The 16,558-nt window shown below is 40.7% G+C and overlaps 1 protein-coding gene across 4 annotated transcripts in view; it reads right to left on the bottom strand.

The window, feature by feature from the left end:
- The window catches only part of PRKCD (protein kinase C delta), a 59,978-nt gene that overhangs the window by 7,383 nt on the left and 36,037 nt on the right, over positions 1-16,558 (bottom strand). For 2 of the 4 annotated variants that reach the window (XM_072934847.1, XM_002189928.7), the window contains exons 3-11: positions 14,125-14,324; positions 12,832-12,892; positions 4,208-4,364; positions 3,542-3,573; positions 2,812-2,897; positions 2,400-2,529; positions 1,694-1,794; positions 453-549; positions 23-153 (exon numbers count right to left, since the gene is read on the bottom strand). In XM_072934847.1, coding sequence (XP_072790948.1) covers positions 23-153; positions 453-549; positions 1,694-1,794; positions 2,400-2,529; positions 2,812-2,897; positions 3,542-3,573; positions 4,208-4,364; positions 12,832-12,892; positions 14,125-14,324 — 995 coding nt within the window. Of the gene's footprint in view, positions 1-22; positions 154-452; positions 550-1,693; positions 1,795-2,399; positions 2,530-2,811; positions 2,898-3,541; positions 3,574-4,207; positions 4,365-9,635; positions 9,891-12,831; positions 12,893-14,124; positions 14,325-16,558 lie in introns of those variants that run through there. The other 2 variants (XM_030283109.4, XM_072934848.1) reach the window with 2 other exon arrangements.

Raw genomic sequence — 16,558 nt, forward strand, 5'->3', positions numbered from 1 at the left:
GAACTCTCAGTTTGTCATTTACCTTTCCAAAGCTTCCTTTCCCCAGCACCTTGTGGAAGACAAAGCTGTCTATGTTGAATTTTCTCCTTGCAGCTCTTGGCACTGGTTTGGTTGTGTTTACCTCCCAGAGCTTATCGTACTCGCTGTTATCTGCTGAGCAAAACAGGGAGGGAAAATTCAGGGGATGCAGGAACCCTGCAGGACTCAGAGCCCTGGATAAGAATGAGGTACTGACAACAGCATTTCAATGCATCTGCTGCTGGAATTACAGGTGAACCTAAACATAAGGGACAAGTCCTGCGTAAGCTTTTCATGTGGCCAGGAGAAAAGAAAAAGAAAGACATTCTGCTTTTCTTAGCAGAACTTATTAAAAAATTGTCTAACACAATTAATAACTTCTTAAACTGTCTGGTAGCTAAATGGCTGTATTGAAACATTGTCCATTTCCTCACCTGTTGTGTCTCCTCCTGGAGCTTTATGTTTCTTATCAAAATCTTGGTAAATACCAACACTTTCTACAGATCCAGAATCAGACCTTCGTGTAGATTTCTGGGGAGAAGGGGAACATTTAGATTTATATTAGCACTGTTACTTTAAAAATACAGTAATAGCTTTAAATGTAACATGATGGCAGCATAAACCTTTCTTTTTAATTATTAACTCCCAGAATCTATCTTTTCTCAAGAAGTTTGGTTCACAGACTATTTAGTCACCTCCTTTACAGCTTCACATCAGTCATTTGCTTTATTTCCTTCACTGCAAGAAAACAAGTCACTGAAATTCCTGAACAGTCTATGTTCCATTTTCATTGTGAAATTATTCAAGGGATAATGGTTTCAACCACAGTGGAAAGGATCTGAACTGTGGGAAAATGCCCCCTTGGATATCTGTTCATGTGAAAGAGGAGATGGGAATCACTGTTTTACTGACCTGTTGAAGTCGTATCTGGATGTGACATCTGTCCTTAGCACGTTTACATATGGGAGATCCCTGAGATCAAATTTCAGTAATGAAAAGATTGAGCTCCTGTGTCATGAGAGAGCTGCCACAACAGCTCTCACTGTTTTCAAAGCAAATATCCTGGGAAAGCTTAGGAATACACACCTCAGAGGAAGCACTATTGGCTTTTGTGATATATTTTCCTGTTTTATTTCAGAGCTTGTGTCTGAATCTTTATTTGCAAAAGCTGACCACAAAACAATTGTGCTGCAGCAGGAGATGAACAATGCAAGCTATGGGGCCAGCATTAATTCCAGAGTGTTTTTCTGTTTGTGTGTATCTATATTTATATCATATGAATTAAAAATGAGACTATCTGGTATAGTTCTACTTATTCATTTAATTTTATCATTCAAGTGGAATTTTAAAGTTGAAGCATGTAAAAACAGATTTTCAGCATTATGATTCCACTGATTAACCCATTGAACAGAAAGGAACAGAACAATCTTGGCACTGCAGAAGAACAAAATTGGATTTCAGGGAGCCACACACCTTTTAAAAAATTGTTTAGAGTAGCATACCCCTTCCCTATTTAAGCTTCAGGCTATTGATATCGTTGTTAGTCTCTATAAGTGTCAAATTAAAGAAGACAAAGCTGGTTTTTTCCAAATACAGTTTCCAATAAAAGATGATGCGGAAACCCCCAAATGCTCTGAAAACAAGTAATTACCTGAGAAATGACAATAAAGCTTACCTGGCTAACTTGATTTAAAGCTTCAGCTAGCAACTTCTGGTTTATTCCACATAAGTTTGCCACCTTCTTCTGACACTTATGATGCACATTCATCCCACATTCTAAAAGAAATGTAAGGATTGTTATCAAGCATCAGGAAAATACTGACATTACAACAAACAGGGCTGTTCTGTGCAGTTCAGAAACCTTTTTTTAAGACTAGACTGGACATGGACCTGCTATTACCACCAAAATTGCAGTTTTTATCCTTTAACATAATGAAGGCTAAAAAAAAAGGTTTCACAAGGGAAAAACCTCTAATCATCATTACTTTATTCTCAAAACCTGCGACAATAAGGATAATACTGCTTTTTTTGTGGGAGGATTATAAAAGCCGTATTTGCAGTAAACGCTTTGAATGCACTTTGAGATGCTGCGTTGAGTCAGTCTCCAAATTTCAGCTATTCCCAAAGCAGTAATTTTGATAATGCTGAAGATTACACCTCTGCAGTGTTTCCTGACTCCTTCAGCAGCTCCCCTTGGCTGAGCTGTCCCATGAGCCCAGTGCTTCTGTCTCCTTTGCACAAAAGCTTTTGAACCCCATGTGGATGAGACGAATCCCACCCTACACGACTCGCGTGGAAAGGCACAGGGTGCACCACCAGCAGTCCCAGTGGGGGAACACTGGAAAAGCACTGAGAGCTGCCAGCTCCCTCCTCCTCCTCACCTTCACACTTGAGCCCTTGCTTGACCAGCCCCCAGAGCAGGCTGCCACAGTGGTCGCAGAAGGTGGGGCTCATGTAGTTGTAGACGCGGAAGCGGTGGGGCATGTCGATGTTGAAGCGCTCCTTCTGGAACTGAGCACAGGCACAGCCTCAGCCTGGGCTCCCTCCCCACAGGGAGCTGCCTCTGGCCCCACACAGCACCCACCCTCACTGAGCTTTCAGCTGCTTTGCTTCCTTGGAAGCTTTGCCCCCTGCCTGTTACAGAACTTTACACAGCTTTAAGCAAAGACAGAACCTTGGTTTGTACAGCCAAGCATCTCCCAAATGGAGCTGTCGGCTTCTGTACAAGGTTTTGTTAGTTCAGCAATGTTTAATTACATAATTACACTCTAAAGATATCGTTTCAGCTCTTACCATTGTGTCCCTGCTGTTGGCTGCAGTACCAGTACACCTCCCAATAATTTTATCAATGCATTTCTTATGAATAGCAGCATTGCATTCTTCAAGACATGCACAAGAGAAAAAAAGGATTCAGTCAGATAATAAATACATGGGATGAGGTGTTTGCATTTAATGGCAGAATGTGAAAATCATACTCTTTTTGCATCATACTATATATACCAAAAGTTTATTTTCTATCAAGATAACAATATTTTTTAACCTGGTTCCTCCACCCCTTTTCTTTTACCATAAACTTTATTTCTAAACGAAATCAGCAATGCCCCCAGCATTTGATAACAGAAGGACAATATTATGCTTTTGAGTTTTGCCCTTTGATAGCTCCTCCCTGCTTGGAGCAATGCACAGATCTATGCCAAGTCAAAGGTGATTTTCAATTCAGCTGTAAAACCCCTCAATAGCTGTAATTCACTTTAGAAAAGGTTTCACAAAAAACAGCTGTCATAAATGAGTGCAACCTTTCACAATTGCGTTACACACTTCCCAGTAGAATAGCTAAATCTAAATCTTGATATGAAACCCCAGGTAGGAATCATAGGTTCCTCTGGTTCTTGTGCAAAATTGATATTTAACTTCTACTACTACCCATAGTGATGATGCATTGTACCATGCATATTTACAGAATTTTTTCAAGACCTCCAGATTCATGTGGAAAGCAGTATAAGAATAAAAAAAATCAACTTACGTCTACATTTGTAACCCTGCTTGTTGAGTCCCCTGAAAAACAATTTATGAAAAAGGAAATCAATAAATTTGCTGGCATAAAAGATGTCTGGTTTTTATTTTCCCCATGTCAAACACCCAATTAATAAATTGGTCTAAATTCTGGTAATCAGAATCCTCTGTCTTAGGAAAGAATTGTTTAGAAGATAAGGTCCTGTATTTGATAGACCAGCAAATGAGGAGGAAAACCCAGAAACAACAAATTTTCAATCACATGGAAAATCCACCCAACCTAACTTAGGATAAAATCAGCCTCCCTGTGAAAGGGATCCAACTTCTCTGTGGGTCTCTAGGCTACCATCAGTCACTTCACATCTCAGTCTGGCCATTATTTTCTCAGCCCCACCCCTCCTGTTCTCCTGTGGCAGAGCTGCTGATGATCATGGCCAGATATCACTTGATGCTGATGGAGTTTGTGCCTATTATTTCAGTGGCAAAAATGTTCAAGCTCTACTTCTCAGTGTGAAAGACAATTATGGTTCTTAGGTATAAAAATGCCCTTTTTGAGTATGTAACTTCAATTTCCCAACACAAATTTATTTGTCATGCTGTATCTGTGTATATCTAAAGCAAATTTTGCAGTAATTTGGCCCTTGGAGCTGGGGGAAGCTTAGATTTTCTTTCTTACCATACAAAGTCTCTGCAGACAGAGCAAAATGTAGGTTGTCCAAAGAAGGTGGCAATAAATTCATGACTTTTGATGTAGTGGATTTTGGCTTGCTTGATAGCTCCTCTCCTGTTGATAGTTACTGTCCCCTCCTCTTCTCTCATTGACTGTCTGCAGTCTGAGGGGGACACAAGAAGACAAACTTTTAATACTTCCAGCTATTACAAAGGTTAATATTTGCTTCTCCCAAATGTTGAGTTTGTTCTCCTGTTTCTGACTCGTGTTTTTGGTCATTTGACACCTGCATCCTTTCAGTCCATCAGGGGTGGTACAGGTGCACACACTGCTCCCCAAGGTGTCCCTGTGTTCGGTGCAAGTGCTTCCCACTCCTGCCCACACAGAAAAAGCCTTCAGCTGATGAACTGAGAGCACAGAGCAGGGATGGAGCACAGTTTTGAAAGAGAAGTGACAACCACCGTTGTTCCTTGAAAAAAAAAAATCAAAACTATTTTTTCTGTTCTGTGATTTATCTTTAATATGAGTAAGTATTTTATTGGAAGCAGGAAGGTCAACAGAAGCCTTTCCATGCTGCTGCTCCACATGCCCTCCTGAATCAGGACTACAGCAGAAATTCAGATGAATTGCTGCAGGACCTTCTGGGTGACCACAGGACCATCCTACTGGAAGATGACTTTCTTCCAGCCTCCAGGATCATTAGGCAGCAAGGACAAATGAGATTTTCAGTCAGACATTTCCATTTTGATGTCTTATAACATTCATGTTTTATCTTTCCATGAATCCCAGTCTCATTCCTTTCCCCTTCCAGCCCCCATGGAATCAAATTATTCAGTATTATAACAACATTACCTGCTCCCATCTACTGTAGCATCTAATACTGGATCACATAGAAATCACATGCAGCATTAAGCCAAGAAATAAAACAAACAAATTCTCAGGCTCTAATTCCAGCTGGCTCATACAGGTCCTCATTAGAGGTTATGGTTATTTTCACTGATTTCCAAGGAAGCTTCTCAGTTTATTTTACAAAATGCGAATTTGTGACTGTAAGACTGAGACACAAACTCAGACTATTTAGTCTTAATTAGGCATTTTTTAAGTCATAGGGGTTTGGAGCAGAGGTAACCTAATGCAGGTATATCAAGAGACTGGGTAACTGGTGATTTAACCTGAGAACACATTTCTTGTCAACTGAAAGGAGCTGTTGAGGGACAATCCCATCCAGCAGGAAAAGATAAAGGCTTGGGCTGGAAATGGAGAGCTGATCAACTGCTAATTCCATCAGCTGTGGCCAGCAGCTTGTGGGTCCCAGCCTGAAGAAATGTGGACACAATTCACATGTCCAAAGTGCTGTAAAGCTGAGGGCAACAGCATCTTGCTGTTAGCAGGCTGGGAATTTCCACAGCCATGGAGTAAGGAAAAAGCCAGAGGAGCATTTCTCCCATCATCAATATAATGGCTTTCCAAATTAGCTTTGTTGCATTGCTGCCTTTTATCACTATCAGGGGGAGCCTTTCTTTCTGCACTGACAGAAGCAAATTTGTGTCCTTTGCCAAGTCACACTCACTGCAATGCCTGAGCTTACTACAAAGTTACCCAGGAGCTCTGTTTTTCTGCCTGCTACATGCACTTGGTTCTTGTCATTTGTTTTAGCTGGCTGCCACCACTGCTATTCCAACAGACTGCTGAACCTGGAATACAATCTGTCCTGTGACACCTTTCTGAGTGTCCTAAACTAATTTATCTGTCACAGCCAGCAGCATGTGCTGTCTTAGAAAAGAAATGGCATCATCAGCTCAGCTATTGAGGAAAGATTAAGCATATTAGAGAAAAGAAAGTTTATAAAAGGTCTCCAGGTTTTGCCACTAGGTATTAATATACTTTTCTGAGAAATTTGCCACCTGGTTCAGAGAAAAACCCATCCTGACAGCCCCTGAAAGGACCTTCCAGTGTGCACTGTGACAGTCCCCGAGTCACCCCTGCCCCTCCAGGAATAGGATTCCTTTGCCTTTTTTTTTGCTGAATTCACCCAATACAAACTCATCAGCTGCTGCACTTCAGCTTGTGGCAGTCTGCAAACTGCTATCTCTGTTTAATCCTGCTGAGCAAACACACAGACCTCACCCACTGCTGCACAAATGCTTCAGGGAAACCACACTGGTGTGGTGCAAGGGAAACAAGGTGCTTGGGAGGCAGCAGTACTGCACATTGTTTGCTGCAGTAAAGGGTGTCTTGGTAAGGGAGATTTAATCAGTAACAGCAAGGAAGCAGAGAAAGGCCTTTTGCTTTATGGCAGTTTTCTCATGAGATCACCTGTGATGCAGCAAATTACCAGACAAAAGCCTTTCTAAAGTCTGTAACAAGCAAACCAAGTGTTTAGTGCGGAACAAACCCCTCATGATGAAATACTTGGAGCAATTTAGCATTGCTGATCTGCGTGCAGAAGTCTCTGACAAAACTTGATTAATTTATGGGAAACACCGTGTTTCCTCTCTGTCTGAAGCCCTGACATCAAACTTAAGAGAAATATGTGAGACTGACACTTACTTCTTTGAGAGGGTAATTATATAAACTAATCACTTTGGGGTTTTCTTCCTCTTTTTTTTTTATTTTGCACATTTTCCCTAGGTGTACTTTAATGGGGAAGAATCCTTGAGCACAGCAAAACCTCAAAATCTGCATGTGAGGACACACAGACTTTACAAACAGCTGCCTTGTTAGATGCCTTTGCCAAAACCAACCAATATAATGAAAAATAGTTGAAGACATTGTCTGGTTCAGAAGCAGCTGAGGGGTTTGGAGAGCAGCTGTGAGTAAGGTTCATCAGGAGTTGAGGTGGCTCTGAAATTATGGCATAATTTCAATTTACCATGGGCATGTTTAACAAGTTATCTTTAATGTGTAAATTGCTTTTAATGTGTATTGCTCCAGAAAAGTTTTAAGCAGCTCAGCCAAACATGGAGTTAACTGGAGAATAAAGGCCTAATTTCAGAGATGGAGAGACAATCAACAGTTGCGGGGAAGTAACTTTCACAACAACTATATGGATACGGGGTGGAGATGAGGGGGATGGAGAAACACAAAGGGAAAAACTTTGCTTCCCCCTCCAAGCAAACCATTTCCACAAATGAAATGCTTGTTATGAACCAGCACATGGTCAAAAAGAGCAGGTACAGAACAGCTGAATCAGCAACCCAGGTGACCTCTGCAGCCTGGACTTGACATGAATCATTCTGCACACAGCACACACCATTAAACATAATCTATTTCCTCTGTTGAGAGCTGTGGTTAATATTTATCACTGACATGTTCGTGTATTTCAAGGTCCCTTCTCAAAACTTGCAGCTGATCTGACACGCCCAGAACTCCTCTGTGCTGAACATTCACAAAGGAGCCACAAGGCAGGGCTGGGAATTGGCAGCGCAGTTCCCCAGGGTGCTGTAAACCCCCCCTGCATTCTCTGCTCAGCTGCAGTGCCTGTCCTGCTGAGCATGTCACAGTCCCCACAGCCACTAACACAACACCCAACCCACTGCCTGGAAAACATTTCCTACAATAACAGCGCTGGGGCTCTGCTGAGCTCTAATAAACCTCAAGGTGAGATGTCACATTGTCTCAACTGAACCTCAAAAGTCCAATGACAAAGGAAAACAACCTCAGGATAACCCTACTCGTTTTTCTTAAAAGAAGGAATTGAAAAAGATATTTACCCTCTTCAGAGTTCATTTTTCATTTTAACCTGCTTTATTTCACAGTGCTGTTTGTGAAGAGGAAAGAGAACAGTGCTACTGTCAGAGTCTGGGAACCAGGACTTCAAACAGGGACAGGAAAGGAATTTCTGAGCTGGTTGCTCAGGCTGAGATTTGCCTGAAACTTTATAATTAATTACAAACCCCACTAACATTTCTGTTCAGTGTCTGTCTCCTTCTGCTGTTCTGCAGCCTTGCACTTGGCTTTGTTTGAAAGTTAAGTGCACCTTCAGGTCACGAAAAATATTAATCTCTCAGAGCAATCATTAAAAGGGAAAGCTTGTTCCTGACTAAGAGACTTTCCCAGTATGGACTCTCTCAGAGGCAAACTGCTCTTTAACCTGGTCCTAGAGAAGATTGTTTCAAAGATCACCTGTTAAAAAACCCCCAACCCAACCAAACCCAAAAATTCCAAGAAACCATTTACAGAAGTAGAAGTTTCCCAAAAGCCTACAGTTCCGTGACATGAACTTGCTATGTTAAATCACTCTGATTTTTCTGCTACCCCTCCAAAGAGGATCCCAGGTTTGGGTTGGAGCATTTAGTTGCAATGTCTGCCACAGGCAGAGATAACTTGCACTAGACCAGGCTGCTCAGAGCCCCATCCAGCCTTGCCTTGAACAAATCCAGGATGAAGTCCTGCCATGGCCCTGAGCTGCTGCTGCTCTGAAGCTACTTCAGTGTGTGAGTGTAATCTTTCCTAGGCATCACTGGCACCAACAGCCTGGTAGGGAAGTGTAAAACAAAACACCAGCTGTAACAAGCCCTGCTTTTCAATCTAGGCTTAAAAATCCCCAAAACCAAACACACTCCAGCCTTTGTGGTGCTCCCACCCACCCAGAGCTGCAGGGTGAACACAGCCTGTGCTCAGTGTACAGAGCTCTTGTTTTATAGCTCAGTGCTTTGGCTGCTAAATGCTTCTGCAGAGACCTCTGGTATCTCATGTGTTACAATAAAACTGGAATAAACTGGAAAATGGGTCTTTCTTTTTCAAATTACACAGTAAAACGAACAGATACAGCATCCCAATATACAGCTACAGATCTCAAGCATCTCAAACTTCTACTGAAGGTACAAACTATATCAGATTTTCTGTGCTCCACACAACATGTTAGCTACCTTAGGAACCACAGACACACCAACCTGCTATCCATGAAATCACTACATCTGCAACTGTCTGATTCTCTGAGAGGAATATCAGAAGATAAAGCCTGCAGGTGTTTTTTGTTCAATTAATGCAATTGCACTTCTGGTGCAGATTAAAGGGGATGTGAGGTGCCACTGAATAACCTCCACATTAGTCAAATTTCTAGAAATGGCTTTTTCTCAGTTAAACGATTAAATCACACCAACATCCCCACGTACAACTATAAGGTTCAGTTCTGGCTCTTCAGCCCTCATCACTATTATTTATTAAAAATGTGACCATCCTTCCATAACGCACCTCATTTGTAGAGATACTTTCTTCAACTCTTTCTTTAGGCCCATACAATATCCAGACTGAAATGGCAAATGGGAAATTTTTCACAGATAACTCACAAAAATGCTGAAGGTCTTATGCTTCCCCAACACTCAACACACAGAGAGCAACATATTCAAAATATCTTCAGCTCTCTGGTTCAGGTCCCTCTCCCAGCATTCATAGAATTGAGATATCAAAAGTCTGCATGAAAATTACTCACCTTCTGGTACTTCTAATGGCATTTTAAGGAAAAAGTTCACTGCCCCTTTCTGCAGGAAGCTGTAGCCAGCAAAAGAGCAATTCAGAATTCAAACCCAAGACACAAGCCCAAAGCTGCTAACACTGCACAAGACACAGGAGAGTGAGGTTCTGCGTTTTCTTACTCGAGGAGGTCATTAATCACATTTGAATAAACAAAGATCAAGCAAAGCATTAAACTTAGTTCAACTCCCACCTATTAAAACTAAGCTGCTTTGCAGAATTATAACCTAGTTTCAATACTACAACGAGAGAAGAAGTGGTAGAAAGAAAACAAATTTCAAAATTAAAATTGAGGTTAACACCCTGTTCTCACATTTCACACACCAGAAGAAAATCTTTTGAATTTCCAGCACAGGCTCATATTCAAATCACAAGACAGAAGACAAATAAGTTCTTTGACAGCTCTAAGTCAGGGCTCTGCAGTCCCCATTTTGCAGGGTCTAGGAAGAAAAAAGCCTTTAAGATTGGTAAGACTTTTCATATGCAGCCCTAAATTAACTGATCAGGCCTCAATCTGGAAAAAGAATACGCAAATGAAAAGTCTCAGTGTAGTCTACCATGGAAGAACCATTAATACCAGCTTATTTTGTGATTTTTCTAGGAATATACCCATTAATGGAGCAATAACATTCTCTGCTCTGCACCAGTGCAGCAGAGGAAAGAAGTTTCCTCTAAAGGTAGCAGAACGTTTTGCTACTTAGAAGAAAGGTTTGAAAAACAGCAGCTTCAGTTTGCAAAACAAGCCAAAGAAAGAATCAGCCACTTTTGTGAACTGCTTGGAGGTTTTCAAACATAAGGTAGCACCTATAACTCAAAGATACAAATGGCAGCAACAGAATAAACCAGGGAATACTTTGAATAAACCAAGGAACAACTGAAATACCAGTTTCAGAGCAAGCCTTTTTTAGTATTTTAGAAACACAGCTACCATAGAGTTCAGTATGCAAAGGCAGGTCAAAGGGAGAACAAAGTGACAAGTGCATTTGAAGGAATGTGAACTGTCCTGAGCTTCAGCTATTAACTGAGGGGTTCAGCAGGGTGAGGAATGGAGGCTGACACACACATCCTTGCAATGCACCAGCAAACTTCTCTGCTCTCACACTGGCAACGCTGATTTAACAGGAGAGAACATTTACAGCAGTGCAATGATGAGCCAAAAGTCAGTGTTTGCCTATTTAGCAGCATTACACACTGACATAAGGGAGGTTTGCAACCTTGAGGAGGAGTAGTTTGTCAAAATGCATTGATATTTGTAGTGTTCACATTAAAATATCAGATTGAGTGACTTTCCTTCACAAAATGTAGATGTATAAAAGTCTTGAAAGGTGATTTCCACCACCTCTGTGGTTCAGTTACCAAAAATGTATTGGTGACTAATTTCATATACAGGAGAAGGTAAATAGGAACGCATTGCAAAGTAGAAGGTCAAAAAAGTGCAGTAAGATGTGAATATTAACTTGCCAATTAGAATATAAATGCATGACTTATTGATCTGTTTGGTATTTAGGCTTCATCCACCACCATCTGCAATCCCTAATATAGGCAATGAAAAGAACTGCAAGAACATTGCATCTATTTTTAAGTTATTTTGATTACTGAGTAAAATGAATGTAGTACTTTCAGCACACAAGTATTACCTTCCTGCTAACAGCTAATAATAAATTATGGAAGGGTTTCACTTATGCCATCTCTGCTTTTCCATATGTCTGCGTGGAGAGGAGGAAATATGCTTTAGCCTCATTTAATAAACAACTCAAAATACAGAAACTGGGTTTGTACAGGTTTGCTTGAGAAACTTCTGGGTGTCCCGGAGAAATGGATTTCTGTATATCACATTAAATATGTACGATCAGAGTACCATTGCCCCATGAAACAGCCTTGCACAGGGAACTATGACAAAGCCCAAGATAAATATTTCTTAATATTTCCTAAATATTTCCTAATATGAGCCTTTGCTCATACCAGTTTAAATGCAAACCTGAGAAAAGCTCCCACTCAGAGACTCTTTAAAGTCCCAGTATTTTTTTTTTTAAATTTTGATTTAAAGTGTTGGCTTTCCATAGATACCAAAGCAATAAGCATACAGACTGGGGTTTTTGTCATCAAAAAGATAAAACATCACCTCTGAAATGTAAGCTATGCACATCACAGTCTATCTTCAGTATCTTCTGCACAGAAGGTACAAAAAAGTATGGTATCTTCTCAATGAACTTATTCTAGAGAGAACTGTGCTCTTTCTATAAATGTCTGTGGGGGAAAAAAACCACCCATGCTTCAAAATTTCCTGTTTAGTATTTTCAGTCATTTATTAACACATACTACTTAAAACTTATAAGACTGGTAGGCTAATCTGGCAGACTAGGTAAATTATAATTACAGTATTATTCCAAAAAATAAGGCTTCATGACTTCTAGTATGGCAAAGTCTTAACTACAAGCTGAGCTCGTTGTGAGGTTTACAGCATTTTCTTTAGGAAAGGACTCCCCAGATACACAAATCCATGCCAAAATTTGGGCTTATCTTGGGTTTATTACTGTACTTGAAGCTTCCCTCCTAGTTCATTTCCAAAGAGCCTGTGTAGGTTTCTGAAACAGACAGGCTGTTCACTTTTTAAACTGGTACATCAGATCATTGGTTGGATTTGCATTTTTATACAAAACTATTCACTCATTCCTACAATCAGTTGCTGTAATTAGTGAATAGGATGTCTGAATCCCAGGAAGTTCACACCCAATGCTCCAATCCATAAAAAAATTTTCCCACATAAGCTAGAGCAAGAGATTTAACTTTTTTGCACCCAAAAAGGAACAGATAATATATTTTCTATCACATCAAAACATGAGACTAGACATATTAAAGATCCGAAAGTGCCTAAATGCAATAGCATTTAGAAATTAACAAATCCTGCCATGAGTGCATAGAACAACAAAAAAACCCAACCCAAACAAACACCTAGAAAGCAAATGAATACAATTAATTAATAAGATTCTACTCAGTACACCATGTGATTTTTTTTTTTGGAAGCTACATCCTGTGTGCTGCAAAAAAAAACCCCAAAAAACAAACAAACAAACAAACAAAACCCAAAAAAAAACAAAAACAAAAAAACAAACCCTTTTTTCACATAACTGACTGAAAACAAACTATGACAATACCTGCATCTTCCAGGAAATACTGCACAGCCATCAGCACCTTCCCCTGAGGCTGAAGGTCAAGCTGTGGAAAGAAAGATAGCAACAGCGAAGTGTGTGGTTGACTGCATCTCTCAGGAATTTAAACAGCTCTTTCTAGTGTATCAAAGTAGACTATTCAATAACTATTTGATTGCAGTCCTCTCCCATATCTCACTATTGCAGCTGAGTCAGGGGCTTTTATACTCCTGCTTTTCCTCATGTGCTGCATTGCTTTGATGTGTCCCCAGGAGTTCAGCATGGTCAGAGTTCACATTGTTTGTCCACGTCCCTTTCCCGTTTCTCCCAAGATTTGTTGGATTCTGTTATTACTGTGAGTAAACTCAATCTGCACAGGAGCCCAGTTTTAAAAGAAGTCTATACAATCCTTTATATGCTTATTGAGAGTACAAACCATAGTATTATCAAATGCTGTTGCTGGCAATGAAAAAAAAGTGGTATAATCAAAATTTGTTTTCCTTTCCTCCCCAAAACTATTACACATGGTTTCTGTGGCAAATGCTACAGACCAGCAAAAAAATAAGTGCCTTTTAAGGCAACAGCTGAGGTCAGTTCCTGTGCTAAGAGTATAGCCACTAATTCTTAAACTGCTCCCTTCATAAAAGATAAGAAACCCTTAAACATGTAAGAGTGTCTTAATCTTCAGCACAGAACAAAGTACCCCTGGGTTACACTAAATACAACTTGGGATGAAAAATCCAGTCCCCAGACAAAACCAAAGCACAGTTACATTAGATGAACATATCCCCAGAAATCCCATCATCCTACTGGGATAATGAGTGAGTTCATCTCTAAGGCAGTGTGTGACACTCAGAACATTTGCCCAGCAAAGTTTACAGAAGGCCAAGACCTCAGTTACAGCTCCTAATGCCAGGCTGTCTCTCCACACACAAAAATAACCTTACAGGCTATGCTAAGTGGTCTCTTTGCTGGCCATGATGCTCTGTCCAAGTCATGACAGGCTGTAGAGAAGTTTAAAACTGATTATGTCAATGCAGTACCTGTTCTGTGGATAACAAGCAGAGGGTTTGAGACCACTGAACTGGCTAAAACTGATCACTATTAGCTTTTACTCTTTTGAATAATTGTTCTTGTCTTAGAAATCAAAGTGTGAAAAAAAGCCCCAAGGTGAATACAAACTGGAGCGATTCTACTGACCTAGGAAAATCTCTAAGCCTAAAAGGCACAAGGCATTCATTCAGCTTCAAAGAAACAAAACTAGGTCAGCAATTTAGAGGAATTAATCTTTTTCCTTACCCAGAACTCTGCTTTGCCATTGCCTTTCTTGCACCGTTCTGCCAGCACTGACACACCCACAGTCACCTCAGACAGTGGCTCTTCTGCTGCTTTCATCAGCACAATCTGGATCACCCGGCCCTCGTAAATGTGGGCGTCAAAAGTCGATTTCCATTCGGGGTACATGGTGGGTTTCTTCTGAACCAGAGTTTTTCCTCTCTCTGAAAGCCACATACACAAAAAAAAAAGAACAGAAATTGTAAAATGTATATAGATCTAGCATTGAAACTCAGCAAAATAAAAGAGGGAATACTATACTTGTACTGAAACTACAAGCAGACTTACTGCTTCTTTTACTGTTGTTGCACCCAGGTTTAAATATTCAGTTCAAAGTTCATGACATGGAAGGCAAAGCCCACCCTGATGAACATGCAAAGGCAGTGAAGGGGTTAACATGGAGCTAGAGAGCAGGAGGGACAAACCCTGATGTGGAACTCAAGCTGGGTTAGTCAGTCACAACGTGCCAGGGAACACCTGCATGGCTCCATTCTGGTATAAATCTCCATGAAGTGCCATCTGATCATCATGAATACCTACTGCTGTAAGATAAATTCAGATAAACCTCACATTGACCCAGTTTAAATTGAAACCAGAGCCTGAGAGATGAAAGGCTTCACATTTCATTAATCTACTTCCAAGTTATCCCAACATTTCACTTGTATTCATAAGTCATTCTCCTTGGCATTGTACTCTACCATGGCTGCTACTTTTTAAAGGAGATTTCAGGGCTTATCTGTCCTCTGCAGTCCATGCAGGCCTTGTGTAGTTAAGGAATAGCAAAAAAGCTAAAATTACCTCAAAAAATGTCCTTTTTTCCCCCTTTTTTTTTTTTTTTAAATATTTTGGTTTCCTTTAAGATCATCTCAGCACACTCCTTTGTTAGGAGTTTTACATTGCTGTACTATTCTTATTAGATGGATTTTTTTTCCTTTTTGCCAAGAAAGGCTGGATGCTCCTTGAAGTCCCTTCCAGCCTGGTATTCTATGAATCTAACACACAGCTTCAGTCTCTCCTGCTACCCATTAAATGGATTTCTTCCTGTCCATATCTCAGGCACAGAGAATAGCCAGTGACTGCACACTCTATGACAAGCTCTAGCATATTTCTAGAGCTGAGTCTCTAAGTCCCATCAACATATCCAAAGCGATGATGCCTCCTGAGAAACCACATCCAGCTCTTCACTGTGACTCTGGCACACAGAACCACCTTCCAGTTTCCCTCTGATTTGCCACCAAGTCAATTATTCTCCAGGAAATGGAATACAATTTTCTACATTCTTCACAATTTCTGCTACTTATCTTTTTTTTTTTTTTTTTTGCAAGAGAAGTGCTTTTCAAGTGCCTCTCAAGCTCTGAATGATCCATTTGCTGTTATGATATCAAGGCAGTAGTAAAGCAGATTAAATATTTGGACCCTTCCCCAGGAAGCTGCAGTGTGGTCTGTTAGATACTTCATATTTTAAAATCCTTCTGGAATCTCAAGGTAAAGTCAGTGTTCATTCATGAAGAGCTTGCTGGACACTCCACTCAGCTGTGCTGAGCTCTGCAGACAAGCACAGGGAATGGTGTCTCCTTGCACTGCTTTATTAGGGAATGCCTGCCAGCAGCAGCACTGGGTGTCACAGCTCAGACACAGCCCTAAGGCACTTGCCAAAGGAGATTCCAGAATGCTCAGAAACGGCCACCTGAGGACCTCTCCATTGCAAAGCAAACTTGAGCATTCCTCCTCTACTCAGTCAAAAGCTTTTATCTTGAATTTGAGGAACTATGCAGACAGAAAGCTCAAGCCCTTCACAGTGCAAACCTACTTCCAGAGCCTTGTTCTATGAAAAAAAACTTGAAAATATTGTCACAGAATCACTGAATTGTTTAGGTTGAAAAAGACCTTTAAAATCATCAAGTCCAACCACTAACCCAGCACCACCAAGGGCATCATTACACCATGTCCCCAAGTGCCACATCTACACATTTATTAGATTATTAGGACAGACAATAAAGGTGGCGAGGGGGATAGGAACCAGGCTGTCTGCACAGCAAGGCTTTTACACTGGCCTGCTTTTTGGATTGCTAAAGCCAGACCCCTTCATCAAAAAGGCACAATTCAGGAGGCATCCTTGGCAATAGGAGACACTGCGTATTTGCAGAACCTTTGACAGTAATTCAGGGTTTGCAGAAACAGCAGCAGTTTGTAAAGAGTTGGTAATACGCTTTGCAAGATTCTTAGAAGGGGAAAGAATGATTGCAGTCTGTCCACAGCCTCTCTCCTCCCTAGTCTTGTGTCCCAATTAATATCTGCTTTGATCAGTCACCTCTATATATTTTTACCCTACCCAAAACATAGAGAAGGTGTCTCAGTTACTGGAAACAGCTTCCAGCCTGGCCGTGCTGCTTCTGTA

The sequence above is a fragment of the Taeniopygia guttata genome, chromosome 12 (genome assembly GCF_048771995.1).
Source record: "Taeniopygia guttata chromosome 12, bTaeGut7.mat, whole genome shotgun sequence".
NCBI classification, from domain to species: Eukaryota; Metazoa; Chordata; class Aves; order Passeriformes; family Estrildidae; genus Taeniopygia; species Taeniopygia guttata.